This window comes from Sceloporus occidentalis, unplaced genomic scaffold, assembly GCF_023333645.1.
Source record: "Sceloporus occidentalis isolate IW3139 unplaced genomic scaffold, rSceOcc1.0.p SCAF_14, whole genome shotgun sequence".
NCBI classification, from domain to species: Eukaryota; Metazoa; Chordata; class Lepidosauria; order Squamata; family Phrynosomatidae; genus Sceloporus; species Sceloporus occidentalis.
Window position 1 is genome coordinate 8,621,972 of NW_028316994.1, and position 16,578 is coordinate 8,638,549.

The 16,578-nt window shown below is 42.8% G+C and overlaps 1 protein-coding gene across 2 annotated transcripts; it reads left to right on the forward strand.

The window, feature by feature from the left end:
* Positions 1-3,160: 3,160 nt before the first annotated feature.
* On the forward strand, positions 3,161-16,345 carry INO80E (INO80 complex subunit E). 2 transcript variants are annotated; one of them, XM_089479623.1, is made up of 7 exons: positions 3,163-3,353; positions 5,104-5,174; positions 5,745-5,797; positions 8,576-8,651; positions 10,669-10,786; positions 13,269-13,397; positions 15,992-16,345. In XM_089479623.1, the coding sequence occupies exons 1-7, from the start codon at positions 3,264-3,266 to the stop codon at positions 16,193-16,195; spliced, it is 741 nt and encodes a 246-aa protein (XP_089335749.1). In that variant the 5' UTR covers positions 3,163-3,263; the 3' UTR covers positions 16,196-16,345. The 2 variants fall into 2 exon arrangements, with proteins under 2 accessions (XP_089335750.1, XP_089335749.1); XM_089479624.1 differs by lacking the exon at positions 13,269-13,397 and having other exon boundaries at positions 3,161-3,353.
* The last annotated feature ends 233 nt before the right edge of the window (positions 16,346-16,578 follow it).

Here is a 16,578-nt window from a genome sequence, read left to right on the forward strand (position 1 = left end):
GTGAGCAGGGGGAAGAAGATGGTGGGCGGACGCTGGGAGACGCAGCCGTTGAGCGGCGCAGTGCATCATGGGTAGCGCAGGCCCCGCGGTCTCATGGGAAGTGTAGTTCGTAAAGGGATGAGGGAGTCTCAGCCAATGGGAGCGGGCCCCGGTTTTCCATGGGAAATGTAGTCCGGCCCACTATGAGAGGGCTCTTTTCTATGGTTTTTTCCTCAGCTAATTCAATAGGCCAGGGCAGTACTTATTTATTTATTTATGTATTTATTTATTTCCAGGATTTGTATCCCGCCTTTCTCCTGCAATGGGACTCAAGGCGGGTTACAGTATTTTTTTAATAAAAAAAGACAAGAGCTAGAACGTTTTGATTACAAAGTTTAAAAGCATTTAAAATACTTACAAAGTTTATGCAGATTGATTAATTGATTGATTGATTCTTAACTAATAGTGATTAATTACTAATAGTAAATCACTATTACTTTTATTGTATCCTAGTTAGTATTATTTTAGAGACATTTTAATCATGTCATGTTGTTTTAGATTGTTTGGCAGGTTTTTATTCTTTTTTCTACTTATTTTATTTGACCCTCTAACCATGTAAAGTGCTGCGCAAACTTTACGGCACTCTATCAATAAACGTTAATAAAAATGTTGATAATATTAATTTATAGTGATTAATATTAATTAATCAGTCCTTAATTGATGCCAATTTATTTATTAATTAATCTTTAATTGATGTTATATGTCTATCTGTCTCCTACAATCAGGATGACCAGATGTCTTAACCGCAAAGGAGGACAAGGCACTCCAAAATGGAGGATGTTCAAGATACACGTCGGACGTGACCAAATAAAAGCTTTAAAAAACACTAATATAAATATAAATTCATGCTCCATAATCATGCTCAGAACGGAGGACATTTTGGAATTCCTGCTGGGCACAAGGATGAAATGTAGGATGCATCCTGGAAAAGGAGGATATCTGGTCACTTTAGTTCCCTCCAGATATGTTGAACTATATCTCCCATATAGCCCTCAGATGTCAGATCGCATGGAGAAGGCCAGTGCCCTCTAGATATTTTGGAGTACAGCTCCCATCCATTGATTGTGGAGGCTGGGGATTATGGGAAGTGCAGTGTTAACACATCTGGAAGGTGTCAGACAGCGTGATGGTGGTGGTGTGCCAGTAAAACTAGAGACAGGTCCAAAACACACTGCAGAAATAATCCAGTCTGAGACCGCTTTAACTGCCTTGGCTCAATGCTAGGGAATTCTGGGAATTTGTGAGACATTTTGCCTTCTCTGTCGGAGAGCTCTGGTGCCTCAATAAACTACAATTCCTAGGGTTCCCTAGCACTGAGCCAGAGCAGTTAAAGTGGTCTCAAACTGGATTATTTCTTCAGTGTATTTTTGGACCACAGCTCTGTTAGTCTGGAATATCAGCACGAAAAGGGATTGTATCGTACATTTGAGACTGTGTGAAAAAGAAAGAAGGTGAACGTCCAAATGACCTTTCCAAAGCTACAAAACCCAGGATTCCACAGGATGGAGCTACAGCACTTAAAGTTGGGTCAAACAGTATTATTTCTACAGTGTGGAGATGCACCCCTGCTCTGAAACAAGGCCCACAGCAGCTGATGTCAGTGGTTCTCAAACTTTGGTCCTTCATAGGTTTTAGACTTTGGGGATGATCCCACCACATTCTTGTAGTGCTACTATTGCACATTGACTGCTCTGGCTGCCTCCTGTTGCATTTTGGGGTTTGTAGTTCAGGGAGGCCTAACAGCTCTCACTGAGAATTCAAAATGTCTTTGCCTCAACTGCAAACCCCAGAATGCAACAGGAGGCAGCCAGAGCAGTTAAAGGTGGAATAGCAGCACTATAAGAGTGTAGGGCGGGCAACTCCTTCAGCTCCCAGAATTCCTTATTGCTGGCCAAGCTGGCTAGGGATTCTGGGAGATGAAGTCCACAACAAATGGAGGCCCAAAATTTGGGAATCACTGCTCCACAGTAAAATTCTAAGATATAGCTATGTATCTAGAGCAGTGGTCCCCAAACTGTGCTCTTTAATGGCATTTGGACTTCAGCTCCCAGAATCCCAGACTATTGGCCAACATGGCTGAGGCTTCTGGGAGCTGAAGTCCAAAATCTCTTAAAGGGCACAGTTTGGGGAATCACTGAGAGAGATCTTGTAGCACCTTTGAGACTGATTGAAAGAAAGAAGTCGACAGCATGAAGTGTGACAGACTTCAAACTACTTCTGAGGGAGAGAGAAGGCTGGCCCAGTTCCATCAGGGGCTAGCCTGAAGAAGAAGAGCCCTCCCTCCGGTCCATCTGCCTTGGTCCAGGCCTCAGAGGGAGAGAAGAATGCTGGACCTGATTCCCTCCCCCCTCACCATTCCCTTCTCCTTTTGTGTCGTGTCTTTTAGATTGTAAGCCTGTGGGCAGAGAACTGTCTGTTATCCCCTCTATTGTAAACCGCTCGGATTCCCAGTGATTGGGCGGTATATAAATAAAACCTATTATTATTATTATTATTATTATTATTATTATTATCACTTCCTCAGATACATTTAGTGGTGTGGAAACCAGCTTCACAGTACAGTACACTCATCCCTCCATATTTCGGTTTTGATATTTGCGGTTTTGACTATTCACAGATTTTATTAATGTTCTCTCTAGGAATATCTAGGTCCTCCAACAAAACTCTATGGTCAACTTGAATCAAAAGCCGCACTGAGGGAACTAGAGATTCCTAGAAAGGACACTCCACTAGGCCTTTGTAGCTCCTCCAACACAACTCTATGGTCAATGTCTGGGCAGATGTTGACCACAGAGTTGCACTGGAGGACCTAGAGATTCCTAGAGAGGTGCTCTCAAGTAAAAACATAAGTGTTTTCGTTAGGGGGGCCCTGTGCCCCTATCCCCAGCGAATATGGAAGGACAAGTGTACTTCCTCAGATGCGTTTAGTGGTGTGGAGGAAACCAGCTCCATATTAAACCTAATACTGTAATCGCCTCAGGGGCGAAACCAACGAGTTCGGAAGAGAGAGCGGCAGGAGAGCCGAAAACAGGAAGACCCAAAAACCAAAGGCCCCGCCTCTTTCCCTTCCTCTTGCTTGCTGGGAGTCGTTGTTCCGCTCCTATTTCCGCTCCTACTTCCGGTCTCTCCTGTCTGGAGCATGCTGGGAAGTGTAGTTTTCCTGCCTCTCTTTCTCGTTGAAGTCTCGGTTCCTGTCCCAAGCGTGACTCCTTCTTCAGGCGGGCATGAACGGGGCCGGGGAGCCCGATCCGGGCGGCGGGGGCTACAAGCGGCGCTACCGGGCCCTGAAGCGGAGGCTCAAGTTCCTTATCTATGTAAGGGCCGGAGGAGGAGGAAAGGGGGCTTTAAGAGGAGGTTTGGGCCTCAGTGGCTGTGTCCACACTGCAGGAATAATCCGGTTTGACACCGGTTTAAATGCCATGGCCCAAGGCTATGGAATTCTGGGAACTGCAGTTGGTTGTGGCGCCAGAGGCAGTTCCCAGAATTCCATAGCCTTGGGCCATGGCATTTAAACCGGTGTCAAACCGGATTATTCCTACAATATCGCCTTTGCTTTGTGATGGTTTCAATATACAGCCAGCTCTCTATATCCACGGATCCTTTATGCATGTATTCAACCATCCACAGCTTGAAATATATTCATATATATATATATATATGTATGTATATATATACACATTCCAAAAAGCAAGTCTGGATTTTGCCGTTTTATATAAGGGTCACCCATTTTGCTGTCGGTAGTTGGAGAGATCTTGTCGCACCCTTGAGGCTCACTGACAGAAAGAAATTGGCAGTGTGAGCTTTCGTAGGCTTCAGTCTACTTCCTCAGATGCATTATTGAACTCTACGAAAGCTCTTGCTGCCAATTTCTTTCTGTCAGTGAGCCTCAAAGGTGCAACAAGATCTCTCTACGTACTGATTCTACAGACTAACACGGCTATATCTTTGCATTTTACTATTGGTTGTATTTAATGGGACTTGAGCATCCATGGGTTTTGGTATCCATAGGGTCAGTGTCCTGGGAACAAACCCCAGCGAATACCAAGGGTCCACTGTACACACATTTTGTTTCATGCAACCGCAGTCTGGAAATCAAAAGACTAGGAATGAATGGGAAGGGCAGCTATGAAAGAACTGGACAAATTCCTAAAACATACAGATACACAACTGAGCACGAAAGTGAGAACCGTCCAAGCCTTTGTATTCACATGTACAGATGTAAGAGCAGGATAGTGAAGAAAGCAGATAAAAAGAAAGCCAATTCATTTGAGATGTGGTCCTGGATAAGAGTGCTAAGGATACCAGGAACAGCCAAAAGGACAAACAAATGGGTCCTAGAGATGACTAAATGGGGGCTGTCGTACTTTGGCCACATCAAGAGGTGGCATGAATCATTGGAAATGACAATAATGCTAGGACAGGTGGAGGGATGTAGAAAGAGAGAAAGACAGCATGCCAGATGGAGAGACTCGATTAGAGAGGCCATGAGCCTGAATTTACAGGACTTAAGCAGAGCACTGAAAAGGTGAGTCGAGATCGATTTGAAGGAGGTTAACAACAACAACAACAACAAATAAATTTGTTTAAAATACCATATAAAATGACCTCCAGGCTATGTGCATATGAAACATAAATTAATTTTGCGTTCAGACATTGATCCCATCTCCCCAAGATAATCTCATTATGCGCTATCGTGTGCCTTCAAAATGTTTCCGACTTAAAGTGACCCAAAGCTGAACCTCAGGGTTCAATTCCCAGCTTGGCCATGAAACCCACTAGGTAACCCTGGGCAAGTCACACTCTTTCAGCCTCAGAGGATGGCAAAGGCAAACTTGCTCTGAACAAATCTTGCCAAGAATACTCCATGACAGGTTCACTGTAGGGTTGCCATAAATTGGAAATGACTTGAAGGCACACAACAACAACAAAGAATGTTTCCTCATTCTGATTACTGGTATAGCCAGACCCGGAGTAGAAAGGTTCACTAGAGAGGCAGTTGGAGAGGCAGGAGCCTTGTGTAGGCAGCTGCCTGACTAACAGTGTCTCTGCTTTATCCTGTCTCAGGAGCAAGAATGTTTTCAAGAAGAGCTGAGAAAAGCACAGCGAAAACTCTTGAAGGTTTCACGGGATAAAAGGTGAGCTAACAAGTCAGGGGACACGTGGAAGGGATCTTAAAATAGGGAGAGCTGTGGGTCTAGTGTGGGAAAATGAAGACAGCAAGGTGGGGTTAGCACTCTTTTTCTGGCAGGCCTCTTGGATGATGGGGGTGAAATTGGTGGGTGATGTTTTCCTTGTCTTTGCATCTCCATCCTATTGGAAAATGGCACCTATTAAGTTCTGCCTATAAACCTGCTAATAGAATCATAGCAGTGTTTTCTCCCCCAAAACAGTGACTCAGTAATGTGGGAGTAGGAATGAGGGCAGTATTGGAGATGGCAGAAGGGTTTAATTTCTCTCTTGGCTGCCTAGCATTCTACAGCAGAATATATATATATTTAGAGCAGGACAGAGCAATAGGCTACAATAAGAAGTGATTTAAAAAGTGGCCCAGAGTATCTCTCTCCCACTGTTGAGTTGCACTGGCCAGATTCTGCAGATGGCGCAGGTTCTGAGCAAGCCTGAAGCCCTGATTGTTCCCTGTCAAGAAAAATACTGGGTTTAAGTTAATCTCACTTCCTCTCCTTCTGCCTGTTTCCTCTTTCCAGTTTTCTACTCGATCGCCTTCTCCAGTATGAGAATGTGGATGAAGAATCCTCAGGTAAATTCAAGGCTGACAACTTCCTTCTGACTGGGTGTTTTGGGGATGTGAGGGTGATCTCCATAGACTTGTATATGGAAATGTGAAATAAAATACAATGAAACCGTATTGCTCAAATGAAATGAAATTTTTCTAAAACTGAAACAATAAAGGATAGTCAAAGAGGAAAAAACAGATGAAAACAGAAGGATTGATTCACAGTGCAGAACACAGTACAGTCGCCCCTCCTAACTCGTGAATCTGAGATCTGCGACCTCGATTATGTGCGGAAGGGCAACCTCTGTTATTTCTAATGGTGCGTGTGCCCTATTCAAATCTATGAGGCTTGAATACATGCGAGCCTCCATTTTCACGGGGGGCGGGGGGGTGAGGAACAGAGGGCCAACTGTACTTCTGCATTTATATTGCCTTTATGGTTTTATATTACAAGAATTTTTGAATGTGCAGTTTCATATTACTGTATATTGTGACTTCAAGTTGTTGAGAGCCATTTTGTTTCATGCACAGGGACTGGAAGTGTGAAATATACATTTTTATATAAATTAAGTTAAAAAAATAAATTTTATTAATTCTGGACCTCACCCAAGACACATTCATCCATAAACTTATGTCTAGTTTTAATATGTATTGAGTCATTAACATCTATTATTTGCTTAGAGAATGAGGAAGTGAGTAATAGGTCAATAAAACATCGCAGCAGCATTGTAAGCAGATAGAACTAAGATGTCAGAAGTATAATCAGCTATGGAATTGATTGTACATTTGATGAAATGATAACAGACATTTATATGTAATTATTCAAATAAATACGTATATGTATAATGATCCTGAACTGAATAGTAATTTGAGTTTTGAAGTAGGACACTGGAAGAGTGGGATTTGAATCCCTTCTAGGCTAGGGGAATCCACTAGGTGTCTTTGGGCAAGTCACATTCTCTTAGCCTTGGTAGAATGGCTAAATATATGTGGCCAAGAAAACCTTAGGATGAAGTCACTGTAAGATGGAGTTGACTTGAAGGCATCTAAAAAAGATGCCAAGGTTTTAAATCTGTAAATGCAAATGTTCCTTCATATGTGAAGAGTTGTTGAGTCAGAGGTAGCATCTCTATTGGAAATGTTGCCATGTTTAGAAAACTGTTTCTCTCAGGATTAAAATGCCTTGTTATGAGTTGTTCCACCTTTTTGGTGATAATTGCTATTTATGGCTCATGAACATTGTGCAAAGATCGGTGGTGGTTTTTCTGACATATTTTATGTTGCATCCAAGGTGCTGGCATTTAGCAATGCACAAAACATTGGTGGAATTACAGTCTTTTAATATAATGGGTTTAAACAGTGGTGTGTGTTTATAAGCTTTTGTTTTACACAAGTATGGAAAACCGACACATCACTTGGATACATAGTGATGTGTTTCAAGGCTTTCAGGTGGTCTTTCAATTCCAGCTCAGATTAAAGATTAATATAAATACTCTGACACATATTGATATAAACACCGGCTACCATTTTCTTAATTAATTCAAGGTCTTCTCACTTCCTTCCCTCTGTCTCTCCCTCCCTTCTAGTGATTTCATCCTGTAGAAAGATGTGGTACCATCTAGCAAAGCTTTTACCAAGCTGTTGCCTTCCAAGATACATTGAATTGCCATCCCTGAGGAATTATGGATGTGGTATCTAACACATCTTGGAGGGTAGAACCAGCTTGAGGGTTATTTGTGGGCTGCATGTGGCCCTTGGACCCCACCTTTATGGATGCTGAAGCCCACCCTTCCCCTAATCTTTAAAAAAATCAGCATGATTTTTGGACAAGTTTTGTCCCCAAACTATGCAGAAATATGCCCAACCATGTAAAAACACACAAAAACACCCCCATCCCTAAACATCAGACATGCCTTGTTTCCTTGGTATCCTTTTGAAAATGGCAACAGGAAGGGATGAGTGATGTCACTTTTTGTCACCATTTTGAGAGGGACTGGAGAAGAAAGCAGGTATTTGTTCCTATTTATTTTATATACTTATTTCACTACTGTGCCGCCTTTCTCCCCAAAAAGGGACCCAAAGCAGTCATAAGATAAAACTTTATTAAAACATCACAATGAAAATGTGAAAACAATTAAAATTGTCTAGTTAAATGGTTTAAAATTAATACAAAAACATACAGAAGTTAAAAACATAACTAAAAACACACACAGAAATGGGTTTTATAAATGAGCTTGAGTTGACATGACTTTATCTGTCCAATCTTGGGCATTTAAAAAGTTGTAGGTTATATATCTACATATATACAGGTCTATAAGTTGGAGTGCTGCTTTAGTCCATGCAGCATCACAGTTCTCTTGAGATAGCTCCTCTTTCAGATGAAAACTTCCAGAATCCCACAGCTTGGCCATGGCTGTGCTAGGTTGAGTGACATTCCAAGCTTAGATCACATATATTACCTTAATAAATGTAGTGCCAGAAAGGCTAATAGTTAAAAAGAGTTTGAAGAAACATTATAATATGTTTCTGAAGGGTCAAAAATACAAAGCTGAAAGTTGTGAAGGCATGGAAGTGCTCTCACAGTGGAGTCAGTAGTATGTAACAGGATTCATGTCTCATATTTAGACAAGGGAGAGCTGAGATTTGATTCTACGCTGTTTTGAGGTTCACTGGATAACCTTTGCCAGATGCTGTGTCTCAGCCTAACCTGCCTCTGGGATATTTCCTGGAGAAAATAATGCTCCTGTTATGTTCCTGACTTCCTATATTCACATATGATTAATATCCATTTCTCTGTTTCAGACTCAGAGGCAACAGCCTCCTCTGACAATAGTGATGGGGAGATGCCCAAGGGGACAGAGCCACAGTCCTTAAAAAGGTGAGTGTGTGAGCCAGCGTGGTGTAGTGGCTTGGGTGCTGGACTAGGATTCTGGGAGTTCAGCCATGGATGAACTCACCGGATGACATTGGGCAAGTCACACTCTTCTCAGCCTCAGAGGAAGGCACAGCAAACTCCCTCCAAGAAATCTTGTGAAGAAAACTCTGTGATCACCATAACTGGCTTTTATCAGGTCAGAGGGGAAGGAAATGGGAGTGTGCTCACAGATGGAGTGTCCTCTCCTCTCCTTTCCCCTTGGAGCCACATTGTCTTGCTGACTCCCTCCTTCCTCCTTTTCCCTTTGGTACATAGCGGCAGTAGGCCCTCCTGTGGCTTGAGAGCAGGTTGGGGGAGTTTTGGGTATGCAAGGGTTTCAGAATAACACCATGCACTCTTTCTAAAAAGAGACACACGTAAGCCATTCTCATATATGTACAGTACATGTCACGGACAGGATTCCAGTCCTTGTCTGCTAAGACGAGAGTAAATTCCAGTGTCTAAAATGGGTACTGTGGAAACTTCTATTTATTCCACTACTATGGCACCAAATATGGGCACCTCCACTTGTCCCACTGCTGCCAACACCACTTGTGGGTAACTTCTGGATATCTGTGGTTCCTGTGCAAGAGACTCTTTCTTCCTGTAATCCCACATCATCATCTCCCTTAGACTACTGCTGTCATCACAGACACTGTGTGTCTGGATTCATTCAACAGTGCTGTTGTAGTGTTCCCAGAGACAAAGGTGTATATAATACAAAAATAATATTTAAATAGAAATACACTGTACAATTAAAGATTACTTATTTAATAGATATACATTCTAATTGATTCTACTAACTCTTTCCCCATTTCCTCATAATCCTGAGTCTAATGAAATGCCTATCTCTTCTGGGGACTAACTCTTAACAGACCTTCCCTCTGACTAACTATCCTACCTTTTAAACATCCCATTCAAATACTCAGCCAATCACCAGTCACTCTCAACATCCCATACTCTCACCTTCTTCTTGACAGATCATTTACCTTATGGCATCATGTTAAGGAGTGATGGCCAACCTTTGGTCCTCCAGTGGTTTTGCACTTCAGCTTCCATAATTTCTGATTGTTCGTCAAGTTTGTTGGAGCTTCTGGGATCTGAGGTCCAAAGCAAATGGAGGACCAAAGTTCGGGAACCACTGCCTTACTACATTTATTATACAGTGCACTCACATCATATGTGGGCACACCTTATGTGGCTTTCAGCATATGCTGAAAGCCATGCCGGGAAAAGGGGCAGCATGCCCCGTAAGGTGTAAGAGTGTTTGTGTTGGCGGCGCATGCGCCACATCATACACAGGCCCCATTAATTTAAATGGGGCTCGAGCATATGCGGAATTCCCCTTACACCGGGGTGGGTCCAGAACTGATAGCCCGCGTAAGGGAAGGGTCCACTGTACATCACTTACAGAACCATATGTTTTCTTAATTTCTCTAATGAATGCAACATTATTTTTTAACTAAAGCCCGCAACATCACAAGTGCCATTGAATAGATGCTAAGTTGTCTGCTTCTTTTGGATGACTTCCACCATGGGGCAGAATCCTTCTGTGGGACACTTTTGGCCTGCCTTCCTGACCATGACTATTTGGAAGCATAAAGGAACTCTGCTGTTTTTCAGATACAGCAAGGATGGTGAATGTCTGACTTTTCAGACTGTGTTGGAGTACAGCTCCCACGTTTCCTGAACCATCAACTCTACTGGTTTGAGCCAATGGGAGTAGCAGTCCAGTAACTAATGAAGGGCTGTATGCTCCCCAGCTCCCTGCTGTCTGGTTTAGCATAACTATTTCAGACATGTAGCACAGGGCGATTTGTTTTAAAAGTAAAGAAGGTTGCTTCTCATACCTTTATTGAAACAGATCCATCTGATTTCTTTAGCACCATAGGTATACCAAGTCGCACCAACAGTTGCACTGATATCATGGCTTGTGGTGTTGGGGAAATATCATCCACAATATTCATCTTTCTGTCCACAGGAAACGAAGCCCTCAGCTTGGCGCTGCCTCATCACCTTCTTCTTCAGGTCTTTCCCTCCAGCCAACCTCAGGCTTTGGGCTCCCAGCCTCAGGGACACAGTCTCCCTACTTGACCTCTGTGAGTAATCCCATCTCTTTAGGACAAATAAGTAGAGTTTGAAAAAGTTACTTTTGAATGACAACACCTAGAATCCTTCAGCCAGCATGGTCACAAGGTATGTTGGCTAGGGGGACTCTGGGAGTTAAAGTGCACAAAAGTAACTTTCTCAAGCTTTGGGTATTGTAAAATAGGCTGTCCAGATCAAATGTTGTGGCCTGTGTTGTCACATGCTATATGCTAAGAACAGTCTTTGGTTGTCTCCTTTCCAGAATCAAGAGATGGCTTTGCTAGGTTTTTGTTGTGCTAACTAGAAAGCCAAACATAGCTGCCACAGTGATGAGACAAAAACTGTCAGGAATCAGAATTGCATTGAAGGTAAAATCAGTTTCCTTGGCTTTCCTCAGCCAAGATGCCATATTTGAAACAAAGTTGTTCAACCTGTACAAATCAACATGAGTGTGTTGGTATTTGAGTGAGACTGCCAGTCATAACTAAAATTCTTTGCAGACATTCAAAATGGTGTCTGCTAGTGTCTTTGACAGAATTTATAATGAAATAATAAACTAAATAGCTTGGGCAGTAGCTCCATTTCTGCTTTGCTAATATATCTGTTATTGTGGGGCTGTTAACCTGTTTTTAACTACAGCTTCCAGATTCTGTCTGGCAACTTGGCAAGTGACCATGTTGGCTGGAGAATTCTGGGAGCTGCAATCCAAAAAAGTAACATTTCCCTTCCCCTGCTGGTATGGAGACATGGGTGTCTGTTCCCTTATCCAAAATGGCTTTCCTAAGTTCAAGGGCAGAGTTGACATTGGACGTTTGTGCCTTATTCCCTCTGGCTACTCCTCATCCTCTTCCCTTTAGTCTCCTGTCCATACCACCTCTATTTCGCCTCATTGTTTTCCATCTCAGCATTTGGTTGCCGTTGTTAAGACATAAAACTGAGTTTCTTTCTTGGACAGAGACAGTAGGATACATTCAGAGATTAGTGGGTATGATTCCTTTATGCCTGCATATTAGAGTTTCCATTTAAATGTTTGCTGAAAGATGTTAGTTAGCTGCATTTGCCTACACACTCTAAGGCCTGACTAATGTTTGTGTAGTTAATTTGGTTTCATGTGTATAGTTACATACACACAGTTGTTCAGCTCAAAGGGAAGAAGATTCTAGATGAGGCCCATTTCCTTGCAAACCTGATCTTCTGTTGAAAAGCAGTCAACCAAAGCGATCAAGCAAATGGAGCACCTCATCTGTCAGGAAACATTACAATTTCAGGCATTTTAATTTAGAAGGGGAATGACCACAGGATATATGATGGCAGTTTATAAAATTATGCATGGCATGGAGAAAATAGGTGGAACGTGTGTATGTGTTTCCCCCTTTGCCTCTTTTATAAGGAACTTAAGGAGGTCATCCAATAAAATTGATCCAGGGAAGGTGAAAGAAAGTGCTGCTCCACAAAATCTGTCATTGAGTATGTGATTTGTTGTTATGACCATGAATATAGATGGCTTTGGAAGAGGATTGGGCAGATGACAGGGGAGAGGTCTTTCAGAACATATTAGCCAGAGCTTGATAAAACTTTTTTTAGACTATCACTCTCAGAACCCCAGAAACAGCTTATTAATGTAGGGATTCTGCATTTTCTGGTTCAAACTATGTAAAATTTCCAAGCTCTACTATTAATCATTATCTGTTCACGTAATCTTCAGGTTGGGAACACTACACCAGTAAATACCAGCTGTGGAGAGAACAGCTGAGCAGGAGGGTTATTGCTTTCTTGTCCTTTTTATGCACCTCCCAGACACATCTGACTGCTCATTGTGGGAACACAGGGTTTTGGATTAAACCAGGGATGAGAACCATGTTTGGAGGGGTCTCATGTGGTTCCCATTCCCCCATGAGCCACCTACTGTCCCCAAACCCTGATTCCGCCCTGTAAAATTGTTTGGACCAAAATGAACAATTTTATGGACCAAAAATGTTTCCAGGATAAAATGCTCTTTCTGCCCCCAACTCCACCCTGTAACAATACAAAATAGGGCTTCACAACTGCCAAGAAGTGACTTAGAGTTCCTGGAACATCACAGTGAAAATGGCAGCAGTGCAAGATTTGGGAGAACAGCAAAATGGCCAATCCACTGAATGTGTCACTGGACTAGATGTACCATGATCCAGCAGGACTGTTCTTATGACCTTCTCAAATGTAGCACCCTCATGGTGTCTCAGTTTACAGCTCCCATCATCCTCAGCCAGTTTGGCTGTTGGCTATATGGGTTGAGGATGATGGGGACTGTAGGGCCAAATTGGGGAATGCTGTGGGAGATAACACTGGAGGTGGAATCTACTTAAATTGATAGAAGTATCAAATATCTTTATATGTGTGGCGGCTGCTTCAATTTTTACAATTCTGTTACCCCTTTCTGGGGCTTGCATGCTCACCATTCATACTTTGATTTCTTCTTCCATCTTTCCCTTCCCACCACCCTTCCCCCCCCAGCTGGCCTCGCCCCCTTATGCTCCCTTTCCCTCTGACTACTTGGCTCTGGGGCCTGAGCCTGGTCCCCCCCAAGCTGACACCAACGCTACTCGTTCTGCCCGGCGGCCCCCAAGGCCCCGCAAGCTCAAGGTACTAGCAGGAGGATATTTGTGTGTGTTTGTGTGTGTGTTTGCAGGGAGAGATATCTGCTTGCATTTCAGAAAATGCAGGTGACGCATGTTGACATCATTCCTATATGGTACAGAATTAAATTTGGGACGACAGTCCAATGGTCCCATATCATGCTGTTATAGTTTGCTGGGGGGAAAAGAACATATAACATGGAATGTAGTTCATTCCATAAATATGTATTCAGTTGGTATCTGTGGTAAGGCTTTCTGTGTCCACTGATCTGTAAGTCCATTGATCTCATTGAACATGGAAGAGCAGGATAACAAAGAACAGCCTGTGCCAAACTGCTGTCATTCAGACATGCTGGACTGCGCCTTCCTTCATCTCCAACTGTTGTAGGTGATGGTGGTTATAGTCCGGTGCATCTGAATGGCATCTGGATGGCAAAAACTGGCATAGAATGCAATCAGATATAGAATAGATGCATCCTCATACATTCATCTACACAAGTATATATGCAAATAGTATGCATACTAATATACTATTTGTATAGATACTTGTGTAGGTACAAATTTAGGAATGCATCTATTCTAGATCTGACCTAAACACCCTAAATGCACCAGATTCCACCTCACGTTGGATGCTGAGCAGGGCAGTCTTATTACTTGCATGGGAGACCTCTTCATGAATACCAGGTGCAGTAGGCTATATTTCATAGGAAGGAACTGGTAAAACCACTTCAGAGTATTTTTTCCCCTAAGAAAACCCTATGAAATTCATATTATTGTTATTATTATTAACCTTTATTTATGAAGCGCTGTAAATTTACACAGCGCTGTACATGCAATCTTTTTAGTTAGACGGATCCCTGCCCTCGGGCTTACAGTCTAAAAAGACATGACACAGAAGGAGAAGGGAGTGGTGGAGGGAAAGGGTAAGAGGTCCAGCAGTTCCTCTCTACCTCCAAGGCCTGGACCAAGGCAAATGGACTGGAGGGAGGGCTTGGCTTCATAATGGATGGTTAATCTTCTTCCAGGGAAAATACATACTCTCAAGTAGGATAATGCATATACAGTACATAGCAATACAGGAAATGGTTTGATAAACAGGCACCAAAAGAACATCAAATAGTAAGCGACATAAGTCGGCAGGCAACTTCAAGGCGTGTGTGCATGCACACGCACTTGCACTAGTTTCTTCTATACAATTGTTAGTGGAATTTTTGCAGGCAACTCATTAGTCACTGTGTGAGTAGAATATTGGACTGTATAGGCCTTTGGTCTGATCCAACATGGCTGTTCTTATGCTGTTAAGATTCCTTTTCCATTTCTGCTACAATCTCACTGTTGTTATGACTGGTGCCTAGAGAACTCTTGAGAGTTTTTTACGTTTGGGTTCCTTTAAATGAGTGTGCTATGAGGGAATCCTACTTTTCATTACTGGATGAGATGATTCTTTTATTGTTCTGGGAGATTTGATGACTTGAAACAATAAGCTATCGTTCTTAATCTGCAAAAGAAGATTGTTTGTATAGGTGTTTGAGAAGAAAGATCTTATTTGCTCTTGGGTGGGGATGCAGTGCCTCTGTACAATTTTGGATGTCTTATTCATTCTGATTTCCCTTCTGGTTCTGACTCTGTTAGCTTAAAGGTTGGGTTATTCACTGCTGAAATTGTAGAAAGTTTTAGATGACAAATCAGTTGACTTGCTGTGGGGTTTCACGGGTTAAAATATCTACAGCGTTACTCTGTAGGCAGAGAGAAAGTTCCTTGCTTGCACTATAATTCCTGGAATCCACCAGCCACCATGATCATTGGCAGTGAACATTGGTTGGGAGATTCTTGGACTTCTAGCACCAAAGGTAATTTTGGATCTTCTGTTGAATTACTACTGTCTGAGGAAGAACTGTTCAGTCAGCCATCCACATTTGTGGCTTTGACTTTTGCGAATTTCATTATTCATGGATTTGATTAATATGTTCTAAGAATCTCTAAATCCTCCAGCATGACTCTGTGCCAACTTCCACCAACAATCATGCTGGATGACCTGGAGATCCTTAGAGATAACACTTTCTTAGGCCTTTGTAGGTCCTCCAGAACAATTCTACGGTCAGCTTCCAGCAGATGTTAACCACAGAGGTGCCCCAGAGGACCTAGAGATTCCTAGAGAGTTGTTCTTTTCCCACTTTCATGCGGGTCCTTTGCCCCTAACCCCAGCGAATGTGGAGGGTGCACTGTACAGTTGTCCCTCCCAATTCACAGTCTTGGAGTCCATGGTCTCTCCTGCTCACAGAAGGCAAGTGGGGAGAGACAAAATAGCATGCGCGCCTGGGGTTCATGCTGCCGTTCAAATCAATGGTACTTGGATATGTGCGATTTTCCAGATGTGTGTGTGTGTGTGTGTCCGGAATGGATCCCCCGCAAATCAAGAGGGATGACCATATTCTCAAGAAACTGTGTTCTTTCACTTTGGGGAGATATTAAGCAGATGCTTCACTGCTTTACAAGTGGAAAGGGAGACTGTGATCAGGGAAAGTGTAATCCTGAGAAAGTGAACAGTTGTGGGGCTCAGTATCCCACCCACATTTTTTCTTCCTCTCTTCTCAACTGCAGCTCCCGATGCCTCCTGCCTCCCACTCTGACTGTTCACCTGTAGTAGTGGGCTTGCCCTTTCCTTCACCTCGTGGGACCCCCAAACTCCCGCCACCCACCATCCTCAGCACAGTGCCCCATCAGATGTTCAGTGACACAGGGGAGGGAAGTGGCGAAGATCCCCTCGATGGTGATGACGAACTGGTAATCGACATTCCCGAGTAATGATGGGAAACAGCACACCTTGCTTAAAGGACCCAGGCGTCTCCGTGGTGTGGGAAGGGGATTGCACCCCACATTTTTATTTTAACTTTTTGTTTACAGACTCCAAAAAACATGCAAGTCAGTCAATAAATGGGATTTTTTGTGTGTATATATATATATATAAAAATTCTGGTCATAATTTCTGTATTCCCCCCTTCTTCAAACCCCAACCCCTTGTTTTCTTGCTTTGCTTAAACCCCATGAGCCCTTGGAAGAATTTGCCTCAGAATGAGACCAGAGGTTTCTTCACTCTTTCCTGTCAGGCATCTGCCTTTTACGAAATGTACTAATGAAGAGAAATTCATGTGGAAAAAATACATCCTTTCACAAGATGGGATGACTCT

What these genes read in the sequence shown, in the direction of transcription:
- INO80E (XM_089479623.1), top strand. Translation starts at nt 3,264, where the DNA reads ATGAACGGGGCCGGGGAGCCCGATCCGGGCGGCGGGGGCTACAAGCGG. An exon ending in GGCTCAAGTTCCTTATCTAT is followed by an intron (nt 3,354 to 5,103) that starts GTAAGGGCCGGA and finishes ATCCTGTCTCAG; the next exon opens with GAGCAAGAATGTTTTCAAGA. An exon ending in CAAGGCCCCGCAAGCTCAAG is followed by an intron (nt 13,398 to 15,991) that starts GTACTAGCAGGA and finishes TCTCAACTGCAG; the next exon opens with CTCCCGATGCCTCCTGCCTC.